Below are 22,959 nucleotides of genomic sequence, written 5' to 3'. Positions count from 1 at the left end.
AGATCATGAACCCATTTAGACTTGATTTTGGTATATGGTGTTAGATAATGGTCGATGTCCAGTTTCTGCCATACTATATTCCAGTTTTCCCAGCAGTTTTTGTCAAATAGTGAGTGCTTATCCCAAAAACCAGGGTCTGGGGGTTTATCAAACAAGACATTACTGTAGTCGTTGACTTCTGAATCTCGTGTGCCTAATCTATTCCATTGATCCACTCCTGTATTCCTAAGCCAGTACCAAGTAGTTTTGATGACTGCTGCTTTATAGTACAGATTGAAATCTGGTAAAGCTAGTCCACCTTCCTTAGCATTTTTTTTCCTTAATTCCCTTGATATTCTGGACCGTTTATTCTTCCAGATGAATTTTGTTACTATTTTTTCTAACTCTATAAAGTAGTTTTTTGGTAAATTAATTGGTATGGCACTAAAAATATTATTTAATTTAGGTAAAATTGTCATTTTTATTATATTAGCTCGACCCAGCCATGAGCAATTGATATTTTTCCAATTAGTTAGATCTGACTTTATTTGTGTGAAAAGTGTTTTGTAGTTATGATCATACAGGTCCTGGGTTTGTTTTGGCAGGTAGATTCCCAAATATTTTATAATGTCTACAGTGACTTTAAATGGGATTTCTCTTTCTACTTCTTGCTGTTGAGTTTCATTGGAAATATATAGGAATGCCGAGGATTTATGTGGGTTTATTTTATATCCTGCAACTTTGCCAAATTTATTTATTGTCTCAAGCAGTTTCTTACTTGATTCTCTAGGATTCTCTAAGTATATCATCATATCATCTGCGAAGAGTGATAGCTTGGTCTCTTCTTTGCTAACTTGATTCCTTTGATTTCTTTTTCTTCTCTAATTGCTACTGCTAACATTTCTAGTACCAGATTGAATAAGAGGGGTGATAGTGGACACCCTTGTTTCACCCCTGATCTTATGGGAAATGCTTCCAGCTTCTCCCCATTGCATATAATACTTGCTGATGGCTTTAAATAGATGCTACCTATTATTTTAAGGAAGGCTCCATTTATTCCTATACTTTCTAATGTTTTTAATAGGAATGGATGTTGTATTTTGTCAAAAGCCTTTTCTGCATCTATTGAGATGATCATGTGGTTTCTGCTAGTTTTATTGTTGATATGCTCAATTATACTGATGGTTTTCCTAATATTAAACCATCCTTGCATTCCTGGAATAAATCCTACCTGATCAAAGTGTATTATTCTTGAGATAAGTTGCTGTAGTCTTTTGGCTAGTATTTTATTTAGAATTTTTGCTAAAATGACCCTTTTAAGCAGAGATGAGATGATGACTTTTATAAAGAATGATTAAATGCAGATTAAAAGCCTACTATATGCTGAGAAACCTCTTGGTTTTGTTTTGTTATTGTTCTTTTTATCAGAATAGTGGTTAAAGAGCTGGCCTTGATGCCAGGAAGGTCTAGGTTCAAGTCCTACCTTTAACACATAATAACTTTGTAACTGTCAAGTTACTTAACCTCTTACTATTCTAGATAACTTTCTAAGATTAAATTGTAGAGAAAGTATAGACCTGCACTGATAGGTTTATCCTCATCCAGGAGTTCCCTTTCTCACTGAAATCACAGGTCTAATCCCTATCCTAACTAGCAAATGAGATAGGTGAAAAAGTACCGAAGTTAGAAGCTGGGGTAGCCCTGTAATTAGAGCAAAACAAGCATTTATTAAATGCCTATTATGTTCCAGGCATTGTGCTAAATGCATCACGAATATTATTTGATCCTCACACCAACGCTGCTATTATCATCCCCATTTTACAGATGAGGAAATTTAAGTGATTCCCCAAGTCTGAATACACAGCTAGTGTATGAAGTCTCATTTGAACTCAGGTTTTCCTGACTTCAGGTCCAGCATTCCATCCATTTGTGCTATTTAGGCGCCTCCACTAACTAGTTATGGAAACTTGTGTCAATGAATTAATTCCCTTGAGATTCAGTTTCCTCCTCTATAAAATAAGGCGGTTTAATAGATTAGACTAGATGTTTTCCAGGAACCCTTCCATTTCTGAAAATATAAGTCCTCATGGAGCTTAGAGCTTACTGACATGAGCTGAAAAAGGCCTTCAGCAGTTTTGGTTCCCTTTTCCTCTTCCCCTACCTCTTCCTTGTGACAACTTTCAGTGACATCATGCCCCCCCACAAACTCTCCTCATACTTCTGTTTCCAGCTATGGGGGTGTTTCTGTCTCTCTACAAAGCTCTCTCCTCTGTAATCTTAACAGTGTGAACAACCCTACTGAGCCTCTCTGAGTCAAATCCCCTTTTAGGGGAAGCTTTCCCCTCCTCGGAGTTCCTTCCTTCCGTTCCTTATTTCCCATTTTTCCTGTTGGTAGCTAGTTTGTGCATATCTTTTTGTATGTTGCCCCCCCCCCCATTAAATTTTAAGCTCCTTGAGGACAGGGAGAGTTTTTTGCTTCATTTTGGATCCTCAGCACAGTCCCTGGCATGTAGTAAGTGCTAAAGAAATGTTTATTGACCCGAAGGAATCCTAGCCCCGGAATTCTGCCACTTCCTTGAAAAACACGGAGTTTCCTTACTCTGGACTCCGACCTCTCCACCCCGCTCAGAGGTCATTAATGTCCCGCCCAGGGCCCTGTTTCAGCGCCCCGAACTCACGAGGGTGCAGGCCCCGCCCCCTCTGGCCAGGGCCCGCCCCCATTGTGTTGGCCCCGCCCCCTGCTCTGGGCTCCTCCCTGCCCGCCCCTCCGCCGAGGTTCGGCGGTTAGTACTGGGGTCCTCGTCTCGCCCTCGCTTTCCCTCCCTTTCGGAGCCAGGACTCGCAGCTGCTCCCGGGGCTTCCTCCCTAAAGTTGTTGTTGCGGCTTCCGCCGCCGGTGCAGGAAGATGGCGTCGGGCGGCGGCGGCGGCGGCTGTAGTGCCTCGGAACGTCTCCCCCCACCCTTCCCGATCCCGGAGCCCCCGGGGCCCGAGGGGGCGGCCGGCGGAGGCGGCTCGGAGCTCGAGGCCGGGGACAGCGACGCCGAAGGCGAGGACATCTTCACGGGAGCCGCCGTGAGTCCCGGGGCCCGCGGGGCCTGTCCATAGTCTCCGGGGCTGAGGCGGGGGAGGGGTCGAGGTCGGGCGGAGGGACCCCGGGGCCGCCCTCGGGGGAGGGAGGCGAGGTCCTTCAGAGGTCCGGCCCCGCCCCTCCGGGAAGCGGGGTGCTGGAGCCCCCTCTGCAGATCTGCCGGCCTTGGGGGAGGGCGCTGGGTGCCTCGGAGGGGGCCGCAACTTTGTAGGGGATGACCAAAGTTCTCTCCATCTCGGGGCCAGAGAGGCCGGCCCGAGCCCTCAGGGCCGGGGGAGAGGCTGGCAGAGGCCGATGGTCCGGGAGCCGCGGCAAGTGATCTCGCTCTGGCTGGGGTTTTTTAATCCTTTTTAAAATAGCGTGGGGGAGGGGTATGGAGCAGCTGGTTTTTTTCTTTGGACGGGACTGGATCTTTGTTTTACGAGGGATTCTCTGTGTAGAAACTCCCTCTCCCCTTGCTGTGTGCCATTTAGAGAATTGCCCAGAGTCGGTTAACAAATATACTGGAAACGCTTGCTAGGTGCCCCTTGACAGCCTCAGAGAATTGCCCAGAGTTCCGAGAGGTGCAATCTGTCAGGCAAGAAGAGAAGACAACGCATGAAAGGGGAGGTACCCCAGCAGGAACTTAATGGCTAAATCTGGAGAATGAGGGATGGTCTGGGGCCCTTCCCCAAATTAGAGGTCCTGGGAACACCAGTGGGGAAAGGCACCAGTAGGGAGGCAGCTAAGGCACAGTAGCCAAGACTGGAGAATGCCTAGAGAACTGAGAGGTTCAGCAACTTGCCCAGGGTCCTACAGGCAGTATGTCTCAGATAGGGGACTGGAACTCAAGCCCTCCTGGCTTTGAAGCTTGTCCTCTGCCCATTAGGCCAGGCTGCAGTATTACTTATTGATGTTTATAATTAGTCGAGGTGAAGGAGCCCCGTTTTAAGCTGAGGCTTCATGCATTACACATTGGCAGGTAAGTACAGAGACTGGAAACATGATGTGCGGCTATCAGTAGGAACACTTGGAACAGAAATGGAGTTGGTGTGTTGGGATGGTTTGATGTTCCATAGTAGACTGTCAACCACCTGAAACCAGCATCTGTATCTTGTGTTATATTCCCCATAGTACCTAAGACAATCCCTTACACACATAAGGTGCTTAATAAAATGGTTAGTTCCTGTTGGATGAATGGATAAAAATTATTGAAGTATGTCTTAGAAAAAGTCTCAGGCCTGTCCTTCGATCATTTCTTGTCGGGCTTATAATTAGTGTAATCCTCTTACTAAATGCACCTAATAACAATATTTGGAGCCTTCCCAGTATTTAATAACCTGGAAGTTAGATTTCCTGAAACAGATGCACTCATCAATAACATTTTTCTTCCTGATTTTTAAACTTGCCCTGTGTGCAAGTTTTAATGACTCTATTATCTTTACTTATTTTTATTCTCCCAGAGACATGTGGGAAAGGAAAACTTTACAGTGGCAGCGTATTAGTGGTTTGAAGTATTGTATGCTTGAAAAATTGAGGCAGGCTGGCACTAACCATATTAGAAATTAGCCAGTTACCATTTTCAATATTCTTCTCCAAAAGTACAGTAAATCTGGAGGAATCCTCTAGATTGGCCCTGTGATCTGCTAAAGTCTCCAGGGACCATGAATATATAGGCCAAACTAGAACTCTTGACAGACACACCAAAGCGCCAAGCTAGTCTCTAGACAGATGGTAACAATCCTTGGTCTAATCTCAGACTAAAACTGGGGGCGTTGTGGTGACCTTATTCTACCACAGAAAGCTTCACTAAATTTGTTTAGAACTTTGATTTAGGGAAAATGAGTTGCTAAGGTAACTAAAATGCCACCTACAATTTTCAGAGCCTTCTATACTTCAATCTTAATTTGTATGAAGCCACTGCTTATCTCTGGTTTCTGGCTTCCTTTAAGTGACAACTACAATTCCACCTCCAACCCCTTTTAATTCCAGTGATTTCCCTTTGCTAATTATTTCCTATTTAGCCCTTATATGGCTTGTTTGTGCATATATGTACATAGGTATGCATGTTGTCTCCTCCATTAGATTATGAGCTCCTTTGGGGCAGGAACTGTCTTGCCTCTTTTTGTATCCATGGGGCTTACTTGCTTACTTACTTAGCACTGTAACTGGTAGGTACATAGTAGGCACTGAAACTACCTAATCCTAACTACTTGAGCAGTGGAAAACCTGTTAATACAAATGGCACCCATGTGAGTGTTCTTTTTTTAATACCCAGACTTTTCAGCACAGTGGTGAAATCTGTAGAAAATTTCACCTCCATCTATATTAGTGGATGTTCTTCTATAATGCTGGCATCCCACACTAAGCTAAAAAAAATCACATTTCCGATTCAGGCTTCTTACACCTTCCCCATGTTCAACATATCTTGACTGAACTGCTTAGCTTTCACTCTCCCTAATTTTGATAATACACCGTTAGAAACTAAAGAATTAAAAAATCCACTGATTTATTAAAGGTTATTTTGTTTTGTTTTTTACCTCCAAATTAACTTGTGGTATTTCTAGAAAAAACACTCTATATCTTGATCCAAATTTAGGAAGATTTAGCTATGTACTCTTTCCTTAAAAGAACCTACTCTTTTGACTCTGCTATCTCTTCAGGACAGTTGTGTCAAACTCAAATGGAAATGGATCCCTGAAGCTCTCACATTGACTTAGAAAACCACAAATTAACACTAATGTTTTTTTACTTTACTTATTTCCAATTACATTTTAATCTAATTTGAGCCGAATTCTGGAGAGGTAGGATGTGACACCTCTGCCTTAAGATACTATTTTTTTCTGTTTCATAGGATCATAGATCTGGAAGGGACCTCAGAAGCCTTCTAGATCAGACTCCTTCTTAACTTCGGGGTCCACAGACTTCCTGAGGGATCCATGGATAGATTTCAGGGGAGCCATAAACTTGGGTGTATATAACTTTTATAACCGTATTTCAATAAAATTGGTTTTCTTTGTAATCCTATTTGTGTGCATTTAAAATTCAGTGAATCAGCAGGCTTCACTGTATTACTAAGGGTTCCATGATAAGGTTAAGAATGAGGAAACTGAGGCCCAAACAGGTTAAGTGACTCCCCCAAAATCTGTGGTTAGTAAGAGGTAGGAATTGAACCTAGATCCCCTGATTCCAGAGCATTCTGTGTACTATTACCACCCATAGTTTTCCCTTCCTCCTTTTCACTTCCAGACTTGTAAAAAGAAGACTGTCCATTGACAATCTCAGTCATTTTCAGTCAGGTTTCTGTCCTTTCCATCCTTCTGGAACTCCTCTTGATTCAGAGTCACTTATGGTCTTTAGCCACTTGGCTAATCTATTGGCCTTTATTGGTCCTCAACTCCTCTCTAGCATTCAGCATTCTCTTCTTGATATTATTCTCCCTTTGAATTCCTATGACACTGTGGTTCTCTTTCCACTCTTTTTTTCCTCCTTTTAGGTTCTTATCCTCCTATTCCTAAATGCAGATGTCCTTCAGATCTGCCTTCAGTTGTCACCTCTAGGCAATTCACTCTTTTAACTCCAGTCTTTTATTGTCCCCTGGAGGCATTTGGAAATCTCCACTTTGCAGTCCCAAAGTCTTCTCAAACTCTGTGTCCCAAACTGAACTACTTTATCTTCCACTACTGCTTCTGCCAATATTTCTGTTTAGGATCATAGATCAAGAGTTGAAAGGATTTTAAAGTCATCTAGTCCAGGCACTCTGCTGTTACAGACTGAGACATAGAGAGGGTGTAGTGACCTCCCCAAGATTGCACAGGGGCTTTGTATTCAACCTCAGAGCTGGTATTCAACCTCAGTTTCTCTGACTTCAAATCCAATATTCTTTCCAGTATACCATGCTCTCTTTAAACTTTTCCTTGACTCCTCTCTCTACACCCTACTTTCAATCAGTGGCCATACCTATTGAATGCAAGACCAAGCAAATATGTCCTCTTCTTATCATTCTCACTGCAGCCACTCTAGGTTTTTGTTAACCTCCTTAACTGGATATACAGATGGCTCTGGAGAAGAAAGTGAGGCTGGTGACCTTGCACAGCCCTCCCTCACTCAAATCAAAGTCAACTGCAAGTCATGTCACCCTTTCCCTGATGCTGTGGTCCTTTTTGAAAATGAACACAAAAACTTGGATTATTGTAATAATCTAATAAATTATCCTGCATCTAGTCAATCTATTCTTCATATTGCTTATTCAATAATACTCCTAATTAAGTTGTCTGACAACTTATTCAAAAGCATAATCTGACATTTAAGGCTTTTCATGGTCTGGTTGAAGACATATGAACTGGTGCCGAATGAAATAAACAGAACTGGGAAACAGTATACATCATAACTGCCAAAATGGAAAGAAGAGCAACAACAAATGAAAGCGAAAGGTATGAAATTATGACTAAACCTGGTTCCCCAGAAGAGAGATAATAAGAAAGCTACTTCTTCCCTTCTTTGCAGAAGTAGGTATGTACTAAAAGGTATAAATATATACTTTTCTCAGGCAGTCAAGGTCTTCTTTAGGGTTACAGTTGATCACTCTATTCATACTTTATACTGCTAAACAAGATTAGTCGTAAACATACATTAAGCTCCTACTTTGTGCCAGACTCTGTTGGGATTACAAAGAAAGGTGACAGATTTTCCCTTCTCTTTGAGGAGTTTGAAATCTAATGGAGGAGAGTTCGGGCAAATACTTATGTCCTTTGTTTCATTATCCTTTGTTGTTCTCTAGGTGGAAGGCTACAGCAACTTCAGACTTTTTTGATGACTGATAAATTTTTTCTCTTATTATTGTATGAGATAACTCTCTGGGGAGAGGAAAAAGAAAAAAATGGGAAATATAGGTGACCATAAATATGTAAATTAAAATTTGTTTTAAAGTCATTTCATTTATTATATCTTTTCATGTTGTAAAAGATTGTATTATAAGCTGAGTAACAAGCAGTTTTATGTCTTTCAGACCCTAGATATGACTCCAGAGCCAGTGTTCTTTCTAATGTCCCACACTACCTTCTTGTAAAGATAGGTGATGATAGTAGCCCAGTGGCTTGACACAAATTATAGATATGTGCTTTCAGGGATTCTATATTTCTGTGCTTGTTTAGTTTTCAAGGCAGCTTAGATAACTTCACCATTGTGGCTATGTTGAGAAAAGACACTGAATTCGGACATTTTTTTCTCTGTTTTGTTTCTTTGTTTTTTTCTCCCAGGCTTGTTAAATCATCAGGGACATAAATAGGCTAGGAGAAGCTGATTGTCCATTTGGGCTTGTGGTCAGGAGCACCTCTTTTGAACTATTCTGAAAATAAACTACTTTTTTCTGGGAGCTTTTTTTTGCAAATGCTTTATTAACTTCTGATTTACATCATTAATTTCTGCCAGATTTTGAGTTACAAATTTTTTCCCTGTTTTTCCCCTACCAACCACCCCAAAATAGCAATCCCACAGGATATGCCCTCTTCCAATCTGCTCTCTCCATGGTGGATGCCTCAGTGCCTGTATATCTTATTTCCCAATTACATGTGAAATAGCATTAATAATAGTGTGTGTATGTATACATATATATAATTTTAAACATTTGATTTAAAAACTTTGAATTCTAGATTCATTCCCTTCGTCCCTTGTCACCCACCCTTACTGGGAAGATAAGCTGTTCAGTATAGGTTGTAGATGTGTAGCTAATGCAAAACATTACCATAGTAGATATATTGTAAAAGACTGACTATATTTCCCTCCATCCTATCCCACCACCCACTTGTTCTGTTCTCTACTTTGATCTTGTCCCTTTTCAAAAATGAGTGCTTCCAACTTCACTCCCCCCGAGGCTGCCCTCCCTTTCATCATCACCCTTCTCATCCCCTTCCCTCCCCACTCTCCTGTAGGGTGAGATACCCTATTTAGTATGTATTTCATTCCCTCCCCGAGCCAAATTCAGTGAGAATAAGTTTGGCCCATTCCCTTTTGCCTTCCTATTCTTCCCCTCCATTGTAACCATTTTCCCTTACCTCTTCTATATGAGATAAGTTTACCCCATTCTGTCTCTCTCCATCTCCTCTCATTATATTCCTCTCTCACCTCTTAATTTCCCCTTTTAAGTATTATCCCTTCCTATTAAATTGGTCCTGTGCCCTCTATCTATGTATACCTCTAAGCATGTATACACACATTCACATGTGTATTCATATGCCCATATACCCTCCATTATACACATATATATGTATATATATATTTCTATTCCCTTCAACTATTTTCATACTGAGAAAAGTTTCATCAGTTGCAATTATCGTTTTTCCATGTAGGAATGTTAATAATTCAATTTTGATAAGTGGCTTATGATTTCTTTTCCCTGTTTACCTTCCCAAGCTTCTCTTGCTTCTTGTATCTGAATGTCAGATTTTCTATTCAACTCTGGTTTTTTCATCAAGAATGCTTGAAAGTCCTCTATTCCACTGAGTGACCATATTTTTCCCTGAAACATGATACTCAGTTTTGCTGGGTAGGTGATTCTTGGTTTTAATCCCAGCTCCTTTGCCTCTGGAATATCATATTCCAAGCCTTTCGATCCCTCAGTGTAGAAGCTGCCAGATCATGGGTTATCCTGATTGTGTTTCCACAATGCTCAAATTGTTTCTTCCTGGCTGCTTTTAATATTCTCTCCTTGATCTGGGAATTCCAGAACCTGGCTGTAATATTCCTAGGAGTTTTCTTTTTGGGATCTTTTTCAGGAGGTGATCGGTGGATTCTTTCAATCTCCATTTTGCCTTCTGGTTCTAAAACATCAGGGCAATTTTCCTTGAGAATTTCTTGGAGGATGATTTCTAGGTTCTTTCTTTGATCATGGCTTTCAGGTAGTCCAATCATTTTTAAATTATCTCTCCTGGATCTATTTTCCAGGTCAGTAGTTTTTCCCATGAGATATTTCACATTGCCTTCTATTCTTTCATTAATTTGGATCTGTTTAACAGCATCTTGATTTCTCATAGTCATTAGCTTCCATTTGCTCCAATCTAATTCTGAAGCAGTGATTCTCCTCAGTGAGCTTTTGAGATTCTTTCTCCATCTGGCAAATTTGGCTTTTTAAGGCATTCTTCTCCTCATTGCCTTTTTGAGCCTCTTTTGCCATTTGAGTTAGTCTATTTTTAAGGTGTTATTTTCCTCAGTCAGGCTGTTGACTCTCATTTTGTAATTTTCCTGCATTATTCTCATTTCTCTTCCCAATTTTTCCTCCACTTCTCTTATCTGCTTCTTAAGGTCCTCTATGGCCTGTAACCAGCTCATATTATCTTTTGAAGCTTTTGGTGCAGGAGTTCTGACTTCACTGTCTTCCTGCTGTTCCATGTTTTGCTCCTTTTTGTCCCCAAACTAGGAGTCTAATGTTGGAATCTTCTGTCTGCTTTTGTTTCCTTTGCCTGGTCATGTCGCCCCTCAGTCATTTGACCTCTGGGTTTTTGCCACAGTAGGACTCTGCCACCAGACAGGAGCTTTCGTCACAAACACTGGGGTTTTCTCAGCTGCCAGAGGTATTAGTTGGGTGCCCTTGCTGAAGCCTCCACATGCTCTGGCAAGCTGGACACACCCCAGGACCTCCACCCTAGACTGCAATCCAGATCCAAGCAGGTTAAAACAAGAGCAATTACCCCTCAGACTGGTGCTTGGTCCCCTTACACTCTGCATGTCAGGAGCTGAAGCTGCCATGTGGCGCTGGCTGAGCGGGTCTCAGGGGCTTCTGGCCCCGGCGGCAAAAGCCACACACTCCACTTACTGGGTCCCAAAATCCAGACTGCACTGACCTCTCACTTTGTCCTTCACATCTATGTGTTGATCTGACAACGGCACAGCTGCTGGTGATCTGGAGTCCCTCTGACTGGCAGCTGGTCAGGCCTACCCTGGGGCTAAAACCTCTGGCTCAAGCAGGCCTGCACTTGGCTCCCAGAGTGCTGCACTGGCCGATTCCTGCCGGGCTGTCCTCAGCGGGAGGTTAGCTTCTCGTTGTCATTTTGTGGGTTCTGTAGGTCCAAAGTTTGTTGAGAGTCCCCTTTTACGTGAGTTGGGGTAGGTGGAAGCCGGAGCTGTGGGAGGAGGTGCTGTTTATAAGCCGCCATCTTGACTGCCCCAGAGCTTTTTTTTCTTAGTAAAGTGGACAGTCATTATATTAGGGCAGCATTCTGCCTTCATTTCAGATTTTAGTTGAGTTTGAGTTTTCTTTTTTTTCCCCTGATTCATTGAGAATGTGTATTTTTCATAACAGTACTCTAACCTTCATGTTAGGGTCATTTTATATAGTTATTTAATTTGAGACCCTGTAATCTTCAAGAAACTACAGTATAAAAAGACCCTAATATAGTTCTTTAAATTATTTATTTAAATTACATTTTAGCCAAAAATTACAGCTGTATTATTTTTTAAAAGAAGATAAAAGAAATCATAGTGACTCATCTTACCCATGTGTCATCATTCAGCAAGACCATATTAAGTTCCTACTATATTCTAGGCACTGGCAGTGTATTCTAGGAATGGGAGACAGGCCATGCAAAAGCATGGAAAACAAATTAAGTTTGTGGGAATGGTTTTCCCTTACCCCACGTTTAAATCTTCGTCCTTTGTTATCTCTTCCTTTTCCTGTTATTTGCTAAATCCTTTTAATCATATATAGAATATTTTGAATATTTAACCACACTCACAAACCCTTAATAAACCTATCCAAATCCTAATGAGGGGCAGCTGGAGTTGAGGAGAAAGCACCCTGGATTTCCATTCAGGAGACCTGGGTTCAGTGATTAGTTTGCTACTTGATAGCTACAGGACCTTGAACAAGTGGCTTTACGTTTCTGAGCCTGGATTTTCCTTTTCTATAAAATGGTGCAATTTCCTGACCTCCCTTTTCATAGTATTCTTTGGAGGGTCAAATGGGAGCTTGTATAAAGTACTTTCTAAATCTATAAATTATAAAAGCATGGTCTATTCGTGATGATTCCCAGTCTCTTTGGATCTTGAATTTTAAGCAAATAGCATCTATTCTTTGCATTAACTGTTGAAGAAGTATGATGTATGAAGAAGGGGTTGTTCTCCCACCTTAAATTTGTTGAATATTCTTTGCCAAAATCTGACAGTTTCATTTTTATAAAAACCAGTGTGATAATCCTCTTGTCATTTGGGAGGCTTCTCTGGGGCTCTGACAGCATCGGCTCACTAATTTAAAAAGTTGTCTTTGTGCTATGCTGTAATATGTGTCTGCTGAATTCTTGGAGTGTGTGTATGTTTGGTTATATGTATAAATTCACCTGTAGTACAGACAGGCATATCTTGAGACCCTTTTCTTTGCCAAGGCAAATTCATCTGCAAACATGAGATCCTGTCCCATCCCATTTTCTTCTTTTTTTTTTTTTTACTAAGCAGTCGGGGTTAAGTAACTTGTTCAAGTTTACATGGCCAGGTGTTTCTGGGTGGGTGCTAAGTGTCTGAGCCCAGATTTGATCCCCAAGTCATCCCGACTCTGGAGCCGGTGCTCTTACTCGCTGTGCTACCTGGCCGCCCCCCCCCCCCCATCCCATTTTCTTTAACCTCTTGCTCCCTTCACTATCCCTATTCTCAAACAAAGTTTCATTCCATGTCTACTGCTGCTTCCCTACTGCTTGTAAACATGCCTATGTTCCCTCTATCCTCAAAAAATTGTTCACTTGATCCATTCATCCTTGCTGGCTATTGTCCCATTATCTCCTCCCTTTTGTGGCTGACTCCTTGTTATCTACAATGGGTACTTCTGCCTCTTTTCCTCTCACTTCTTAAGTCTGTGTAGTCTGGCTTCCAGCCTCATCACTCAACTGAAACTACTCTCACCAAAGTTACCAAAGAGCTTTTAACCACCAAATCTAATGACCTTTTCTCAGTCCTTATTCTCCTTAACCACTCTGTAGCTTTAACACCGTTAATCACCCTCTTTTTCTTAATATTCTCTCCTTTCTAGGTTTCTATGACAGTACTCTAAGGCTACTTCTGATAAGTCCTAAATCTCATTTGCTAGATCTCATTAATGGTGGATGCTTCATTCTCCCCTACCCATTGTTCTAGAGCCCTTCCTTTTCTCCTTTTTTCACTTGGTGATCTTAATCAGCTCCCATAGATTCAATTATCATTTTTATGTTGATTATTCTGAGAGCTACTTATCTTACCCTATCTTCTAGCTGGCTATTAGACATCTCAAACAGAATGTCTCAGACATTTTAGACTCATCTTGTCCAAAACTGAACTCATTGTCTTTCCCTCTAAATCTTCCTCTCCTCCAGTTGAGGGTACCACTGACCTCCCAGTGCCCTAGGGTTGAAACCTAGGCATCATCCTTGATGCTTTATCATCTCTCACCTTGACATCCAGTATGTTATGAAGCCTGGTCATTTCCACCCTTGTATACACTCCACCATTTCTGGCCTTCCTGGTTTCCCTCAGGTCACAGCTAAAATCCCACCTTCTACATGAAGCCTTTCCTAGGCCTTCTTAATCTTAGTGATTCCCTCTGAAATTATCTCCAATTTATTGTATGTATATCTTGTACATACATACAGTCAATCCACAACCTTCCCAGGGATGACATTCCTAAAAAATGGTGAGAAAGTAAAATGTGAATATTGATACATCCTATGGGAAATAGGGAGGTAGGTTGTGATGACCACCAGAAACTATAATCTTTCCCTAGAGGTTGCTAAAAATATACTTTTCTACACACATTTGGTTAACACCAGATAATAGGTTGCTGGGACTTTATTTCAAGGACATTATCATTTTTTTTTTTAATTAAGCAATCAGGGTTAAGTAACTTGCTCAAGATTACACGGCCAGTTATTTCTGGGTGTGGTGCTGAGTGTCTGAGCCCAGGATTTGATCTCCAGGTCGTTCTGACACTGAAGCCGGTGCTCTTACTCGCTGTGCTACCTGGCCACCCCTGACATTATCATTTTTAAAAAATATTATTTTATTTTTTCCCCAATTACATGTGAAAACAATTTTTAGCATTTTTCTTTAAAGTTTTGAGTTCCAAATTTTCTCTCTTTCCTTCCCTTTCCCCCTCCCTGACATAGTAAGCAATCTGATATAGGTTATACATATGCAGTCATGTACAATATTTTCATATTAACTATGTTATACAAGAAAATGCAAACAAAAAAGAAAAAAATAATATGCTTTGGTTCATATTCATATGGCATCAGTTCTTTTTCTGGAGGCAGATAGCATTTTTCATCATGAGCCCTTTGGGATTATCTTTCATCATTATATTGCTGAGAAAAGCTGTCCTTCACAGTTGCTCATCATATAATATTGCTGTTACTGTGTGAAATGTTCTTCTGGTTCTGCTCACTTCACTTTGTATTAATTTATATAAGTCTTTCCAGTTTTTTCTGAAATCATCCTGCTTGTCATTTCTCACAGTAATGTTACATTATAATTATATACCACAATTTCGTCAATTGATGGGCATCCCCTCAATTTCCAATTCTTAGTCACCACAAAAAGAGCTGCTAGAAATATTTTTGTACAAATAGGTTCTTCCCTCCTTCCTCCCTCTTTTTTATTCTCTGGGATATAGTCCCAGTGCTGGTATTGCCAGATCAAAGGGTAATGCACAGCTTTATAGCCTTTTGTGCATAGTTATAAATTGCTCTCTATAGTTATAAAGTTGGATCAGTTCATAATTCCACCAATAGTATATTAATGTCCCAGTTTTCCCACGTTGCTGCCAACATTTATCATTTTTATTTTTTGTCATATTAACCAATCTGATGGGTTTGATATGGTATCACAGAGTTGTTTTAATTTACATTTCTCTAATCAATAGTGCTTTAGAGCATTTTTTCATATGACTCTAGATAGCTTTGATTTCTTCATCTGAAAAATGCCTTTGACCATTTGTCATTTGGGGAATGACTTTTATTCTTAAGAAATTTAACTCAGTTCTCTATGTAATTGAGAAATGAAGTCTTAATCAGAGATACTTGCTGTAAAAATTTCCTCCTGGTTTTCTGCTTTCTTTCTCATTTTACTTGCATTGGTTTTGTTTGTGCAAAAACTTTTTAATTTTATATAATCAAAATTATCCATTTTACATTTTGTAGAGCTCTTTAGATTTTGTTTGATTCTAAATTTCCCCCTTATCCATAGATCTGACAGGTAAACTATTCCATGTTCTCCTAATTTGCTTATGATATCACCTTTTATGTCTAAACAATGTAGCCATTTTGTCCTTATCTTGGTATGTGGTGTGAGATGTTGGTCTGTGCCTACTTTTTGCCATGCTGTTTTCCAGTTTTCCTAGCAGTTCTTGTCAAATAATGAGTGTCCTAAAAACTTGGATCTTTGGGTTTATCAAGCACTAAATCACTATGATCATTTATTACAATTGTATTGTGTAAATAATCTATTCCACTGATCTCCCACTCTATTTCTTAGTACCAGATAGTTTTGATGATTACCACTTTATGATATAGTGTGAGATCTGATATATGGTCAGGCTATCTTCCCTTTTTCTTTTTACATCGATTCTCTTGATATTCTTGATCTTTTGTTCTTCCAGATAAATTTTGTGGGGGTTTTTTTCCTAGCTCTATAAAATAATTTTTTGGTACTTTGATTGGTATGGACTGAATAAATGGATTAATTTAGGTAGAATTGTCATTTTTATTATATCGGCCCATGGATTGCTGAGACTTGAGTTGCTGCTATCAGAAGACATTGAGACTGGTGAGGTCTTGACATCACCTGTAACATTCCAAATTCACAGGGAGCCTTTTACAATGGTAGGGTGAACAAGATCAATGAAGTACTTACCGTGTTTCCCTGATAATAAGACCTATCCCGAAAATAAGCCCTCCCCTTACTGTGTAAGATTCCTCTAAAATAAGCCCTCCCCCAAAAATAAGCCCTATTGAGATTGCTACTGTAGTGAAGGTGATCTCCTGCGCTACACACTACATTACAGTACTCTCTGTATGCACCATCTCCCCCCCCCCCCCTGAAACGCACGCCGCGCTCCTAGCTGCATCCAGTCAGAGCTGCAGCAGTGAGCGCGTCATCCTGTTCTTCCCCAGTGATTTGCTTGCAGGCGCCATTGAGAGAAGTGCCGGGGAGGAGAGCTGAGGCAGGACAACATAAGCCCTCCCCTGAAAATAAGCCCTCTGGTGTTTTTCTTTCCAAAAAAATTAATAAGACAGTGTCTTATTATCGGGGAAACACGGTAGTAGGATACCAGCTAATCCACAGATTTGCATGCATCAAGCCTCTCATTTTTTTCTGTACTGCACATAGCTGCAAATATGCATGGTTGCCAGTGCAAAAGTGAAAATGAAATTACTAATAAAATCACATGAATTTTTGAAGCTGCAAAAGTTAAATGTGTGAATATTGAGGATTAACTGTCCTTGTTTTCATGTTGTCTCCCCAATTTGCCTGAGCTTTTTTTTTTTTTGCTTTTTTGGAGGGCAGTTGGGGTTAAGTGACTTGCCCAAGGTCACATGGCTAGTTTTTGTGTCAGGTTTCTGAGGCTGGATTTGAACTTGGGTCCTCCTGACTCCAGGGACTTCATTCACTGTGCCACCTAACCACTTCTTATCTGAGCTCTTTAAGATCAGAGACTGTCTTTCTTTGTATCTCCAGTGCTTAGCAAAATTTCTGACATATAATGGGACCTTAATAAATACTTGCTGAGGGTGGTGAATAGAGCACAGGCCCTGGAGTCAGGAGGACATGAGTTCAAATACACCCTCAGACACTTAACACTTACTTGCCGTGTGACCTTGGTGTAGCAGCAAGCGCCCCAAGGGTCCTCAGGGTTTGCTGCCAACACAGGTTCTTGGATCTGCTTTGATAAAGGAAAGCAACTCAAAATGGGTTAACAAGCTTACTTTAATCAGTCAGATATGTATCGTTCACCTAGTTCAGGGGAAAAAGGTCAGCACCCTGAACTTCAAAGTATACAGACAGAATTATCAAGACAAAAACAGATCAAGTAGACAGATTTCCAAACTGTCCAACCATTACATCCATACCAAACAACATCTGGGTTTCAAAGCCGGGGGCCTCTGGACAACGGCTTTCCAGAGTTTCATCTGATCAAATCACAGAACACTTCTCAAAGTGAGCCCCAAAACAAAGCTACACATCAGGGCTTATATAGCCTTCTCCTGGCCCAGAGAATGTAACAACCTTATTGACTCACTGGCCAATCAAGAAGTAGCTACTGAAAAACAAGCCTCCCACCCCAGGCTCCTGGTGCACTTTAGCCTAGGGGCAGGGAAGATCTTAAAAATTTACATTCCCATTACACTTGGGCAAGTCACTTAACCCCAATTGCCCTACCTTCCCCCCTCCAAAAAAAAATAAATAAATACTTACTGACTGACTGAAGAAGAGATAAGTGGAACTTGTAGCTATCTTTGGAGACATGATGTATGGCCCCGGAGGACAGAACCAGGTGGTTGCTGTTTGTCCTTTGGTTCTCGAAGAGGACCATGACATCAGGAAGGTGATGCCATGTCTTGCAAGTGAATTGGATTTAAGTGAGGGAGGGCTGTACAAAGTCACCAGCCTCACTTTCTCCTCTGGAGCCATCTGGGTTCAGTGGCAAGATAGAGATCAGAAGCACTAGAGATGGCTTCCATACAGAACCAGGAATAATGGATAGAAGATGCAAAGAGGTAAACTTAGAATTGACGTTAGGAAAAACTTCCTAACAATTAGAGTTGTCCAAAAAATTAAATGAGCTTCAGTGGCAAAACGCTGGGCTTTCCTCATTGATGGTATTCGGAGAGAGGCTGAATGTTGTCAGATATGTTGTAGTTGGGATCCCTTTCAGGTATGGGTTGAATAGATTATATCTGAGATTCCTTTCAGCTATAAAATTCTATGATTCTGTGAAATAAAATTTTTTAAATGTTCTTTTAAAGTATCTTGGATGCAGTAAAAATGTCGGACACCAAGCCAGCAAATGACATTTGAGTCATATCCAGGGCCTAATAAGAGCCAGAATAGCCAGAATTGTTGAGTTTGAGAGGTTTACAGAGGAATGTTCCTGTGAAATCTTTCAAGACAGAGTGACTCAGAGTATTCCAGTGGGTAGCAAGTTGCATCCATGCTTCTGTATGCAAAGAAAACTCCCCCAGGGTGTCCAGTTTCAATCTATTAAGTAATAAATTAGCATATTATAATGGAAAGAATATTTCCATAACTATCTTATTTAAGAAACTAACTAGACTATAAGTTTAGGTGAAGTAGTAATAATAATAACAAATAATAATAATTAACAGGCACTGTACTAAAGTGTTTTACAAATAGTATCTTACTGGATCCACACAACAGCCCTGGGAAGTAGGTGTTACTATTATCCTCATTTTACAGATGAGAAAACTGAGGCAAACAGGTTAAGTGACTTGTCCAGGTTCACATAGCTACTAAGGATCTCAGACCTGATTTGAACTCTGGTCTTTCTGCCTCCAGGCCCACTGCTTTATCCAGCGTGTCTCTAAACTGCCCCCAGAATAAAGTACTTAACGCTTTAATTTCCTTATTTATAAAGTTAAGGGATTGAATTACAGTATCTGCCAGCCTTCTTCCCAATATAAAATAATTCTGATTATCCATTTTGTAAAGACCCACAACCAGCTATTACTCATAACTAATCTGAATGTCTTTGTAGCTTGATATGACTGTCTGTGCTCTCTAATGATTTATGCATAAGTACTCCCCAATGAAATTATCAATAGAGCCACTTTTTAAAATTATTGGCCCACAGAACAGGTACATTAATGCATTCTTTTTTTTTTTAATTATTTTTTCTTTCCCTTAACAGCATTTATGGTCTTGTTGGGAAAGCAACTGCAATGCAATCCAACCATTATTAATTAATCATTTTAAAATTCATTTATTTTTAGTTTTCAACATTTAGTTCCACAAGCTTTTTTTTTTTTGCCTTTTCGAGGGCAGTTTGGGTTAAGTAACTTCCCCAAGGTTACACAGCTAGTTTTTGTTTGTGTGGGTGTTAAGTGTCTGAGGCCAGAACCAAACTCCTGTCCTCCTGACTCTGGGGCCTGCGCTTTACTCACTGTGCCACCTAGCCGCCTTCCACAAGTTTTTGAGTTTTAAATTTTCTCCCCCTCACTCCCCTCTCCTCTCCCCAGTATAGCATGCAGTTGGATATAGGCTCTACATATATATTCATATTAAACATATTTTCACATTAGTCTTGTTGGAAAGAAGAAACAAAACAAAACAAGAGAGAGCAAACAATATGCTTCTATCTGCATTCAGACTCTGAAGTTCTTTCTCTGAATGTGAATAACATTTTTCATCATGAGCCTTTTGGAGTGAGTTGTCTTAGAACCTTGCATTGCTGAGAAGAGCTAAATCTATCAAAGTTAGTCATTGCACCGGGTTGTTCTTGGTTTTGTTTCCTCACTCAGCATCAGTTTATATAGGTCTTTCTAGTTTTTTCTGAAGTTGGACTGCTCATCATTTCTTACAGCACAATAGTATTCCATTACATTCATATACCTCAACTTGTTTAACTGTTCTCCAGTTGATGGGCACCCCTCAAATTCCAGTTGTTTGTCACCACAAAAAGAGCTGCTACAAATATTTTTGTACATGTGAATCCTTTTCCCATTCATATCTTTGGGATACAGCCCTAGAAGTGGTATTGCTGGATCAAAGGGTATGCACATTTTTATAGCCCTTTGGGCATAGCTTCAAATTGCTCTCCAAAATGGTTGGATCAGTTCACACCTCCACCAGCAATGCATTAGTGTTCCAATTTTCCCACATCTTCTCCAGCATTTATAATTTTCCTGTTTTGTCACATTAGCATCAATCTGATAGGTGTGATGTGGTACCTTAGAGTTGTTTTGACATTAATGCTCTCTTGATCGAACTGGTAAATGGTTCAGCATTCTGGAAAGTGTCATTAGGCAATCACAACAGCAATTTGAAATTATGCTCAGAAAAACTAAAATTTTGAATACCTTTTGACCTGTCAATACTACTAGTAGGTATTGTAACCCAAAGAGATCAAAGAGGAAAAGATCCCAAATGTATATAAATATTTATGACAGCTCTTTTTGTAGTGGCAAAGAATTGGAAACTAAGGGGTATACATAAATTGGGAAATGGTTGAACAAATTATGGCATATGGATATGATGAAATTCTGTTGGGATAGAAGAAATGATGGAATGGTTTCAAAGAAGTCTATTAAAGATTTGAATGAATTGATACAAAGTGAAGTAAGCAAAACCAGAACAATTTATACAATAGCAGCAATATTTTAAACACAACAAACTTTGAAAGACTTAAAAACTCTCATTAATGCATTAACCTATCATTATTCCAGAGGACTTATGATGATATGGTGTGTCTGCTCAACAAGAGTGCAGATTCAGATGTATTTTCTGCCCAGACATGGCTAATTTGCAAAGCAAATTTTTATTATTTGAGAAAAATATCAAAGAATTATTGACCCACACTATAGGCATTTGTATTGTTTGACCATGCATATTTCTTACTAGGGTTTTGTTTTTGTTTTCCTAATGTTAAAGGATAAAATAGATTTTTATTCATTGGAAAACAAATTTAAAAAAATAAGCTTTAGCCCTTAAAAACAGCACCTCAAACAGAACTTAATTTTAGAAATACTTCTGCCCATTTTGTCATATCCAGCATATATTTTCTCATTCCATGTGTTAGGAATAGCAGTTTCTCATTCTGTGTGTGGATAAGGATGTACACACATGCACATGCACAGGATCACTTTCTGAAGATTTAACTGCTTTTTTTGTATTGATAATTTTCAGATTGATTATTTGAATTTGATTTAGCAAGCTACTCTAAGCAAACTCTTCATTGTATTAAAAGGTATAGACAATCGAATACTATATGAATTTATAATTAGTGCACTATTACCATGCGGCAAATTATCTTTTAACTTATGTTAAATTAGAATTATGTAAATATTAAATTAGTATAATATTAATACTATTGTTCAAATTTTATACCAAGTTGTTTTTTTTAATCCCCTTTATCCATCCTAGGTTGTTTTCATTATTATTGTTTTCACTTAGATACTATATGTTGACTGTGATCTTAATTATATAAAATACTCTGTACATTAATAGGATAGTTCAGTCCTGTTTCTAGCTAGACAGGCCCCGAGGCTCAAGAGTTCTTCTGATGAACAAGCTTGAATTATCATTAATGAAAACGTTTGTATCCTCTTACTCTGTTTGGTATTGTTGCTTTTTAAACAAGGAATGGTGGGAGGTAGATTATGCTGGGTACTACAAGAGAACAAAGCTTACATGAGTAGAGTCACTACTTGTCTTTATGGCTTATATAATCTAATATATATACTGAAATCCCACCTTTTCCAGGAAGCCTCTCCTTCTTAATTCTAGTGCCTTCCTTCCCTCTGTTCATCATTCCCTATTTATTTTGTATATAGCTTGTTTGTGCATATTTGCTTGCATGTTACCTCCTTGGTTAGACTGTGACCTCCTCAAGCACAGGAACTGACTTTTGCCTCTTTTGTATCCCCAGCACTTACTTAACACAGTACCCGGCACATAGCAGGTGTTTAATAAATAAATGCCTATTGATCAACTGACTAATTGAGAGTATGACATATAGATACTATTGTGTGCTAACATTAGTGGAGAGTTAAAAAACAAAATGCTGTGTGATACTGGAAAGTATTAGCAGTGGTACAAGGAAGCCTTTAATAAATGGACATGTGGCCTTCTAGGCCCTTGGGTGTGGCCTTTTGACTGAGTCCAAGTATTATAGAACAAATCCTTTTATTAAGGGGATTTGTCCTGTGAAGTTTGGATTCAGTCAACAGGCCACACAGGGCCTCTAGGCCTCAGGTTCCTCACCCCTGGAAGGTGAGAAGGGAGTAAATTCTAGTCAGAGGAAACATTGTAAGCAAAGGCACTTGGACAAGAAAGCACAAGCCACGTTCCAGTGTAACTGGAAAGTAGAATGTGATAGAGAGCAATATGAGATAAGGTTAGATGCAGTATGATACTAGACCATAGGAGGCCTCATGCTAGGTAAAAAAATTTAAATGTAAAGAAATGCTCAGAAAGCATTGGGGAGCCACTGAAGATTTTTGAATTTAAAAATGATGTGATCAGAGATGCATAAGGAGAACTGAGCTGACAGTAGATGGAGTGGAGAAGAGAGGAATAACCAAAATCACCTTAGAATGCTGTGGCAGTTGTCCAGGTTGGTGATTACTTGGGCTCATGCTAGGGTTGTAATAAAAGAAAAAGAAAAGAGGGGGAAGATACAGGAGGTATTGTAGGGGTAGAAGACAAGATGTATTAACAACAATAATAAGCCTTTATATAGTATTTTAAGATTTGATAAGTGTTTTACAAGTACTGTTCATTTTATCCTCACAATAACTCTGTGAGGTAGATGCTATTTATTATGATTCCCATTTTACCTTTGAGAAAATTGAGGCAAACAGAGGTTAAGTGACTTGCCAAAGGTCACACAGCTAGTAAGTGACCTAGGCCAGATCTGAACCTAGTCCTTCTAACTCTAGGCACAGCCTTCTATCCACTATAAAGGGAGAGAAAAGGAAGCGTCAGTACAGGCATACTTCATTTTATTGTGCTTCATAGATATTGCTTTAATTGAAGGTTTGTGGCAACTCTATCAAGCAAATCTTTTGGCACCATTCTTTCCAGTAGCATGCGCTCATATCATGTCTCTGTCACATTTTGGTAATTCCGGCAATATATCAACAAACTTTTTCATTTTTATATCCATTTTGGTTATCTTTGACCAGTCATCTTTAATGTAACTATTGTAATTGTTTTGGGTCAC

General features: G+C 39.7%; 1 protein-coding gene across 2 annotated transcripts in view; it reads left to right on the top strand.

The window, feature by feature from the left end:
• The first annotated feature begins 2,728 nt into the window (after positions 1 to 2,728).
• SNX1 (sorting nexin 1) overlaps positions 2,729 to 22,959 on the top strand; it is a 56,511-nt gene continuing 36,280 nt past the window's right edge. Inside the window, exon 1 of one of the 2 annotated variants that reach the window (XM_069098338.1) lies at positions 2,729 to 3,052. In XM_069098338.1, the coding sequence (XP_068954439.1) occupies positions 2,885 to 3,052 (168 nt within the window). In that variant the 5' untranslated portion in view covers positions 2,729 to 2,884. The remainder of the gene's footprint in view (positions 3,053 to 22,959) is intronic. The other variant, XM_069098337.1, reaches the window with a different exon arrangement.

Source organism: Petaurus breviceps, unplaced genomic scaffold, assembly GCF_028583685.1.
Source record: "Petaurus breviceps papuanus isolate PSGF00001 unplaced genomic scaffold, PetGlider_PUasm1.0 37, whole genome shotgun sequence".
Lineage (NCBI taxonomy): Eukaryota > Metazoa > Chordata > Mammalia > Diprotodontia > Petauridae > Petaurus > Petaurus breviceps.
This window is presented reverse-complemented; position numbering and strand designations above follow the sequence as displayed.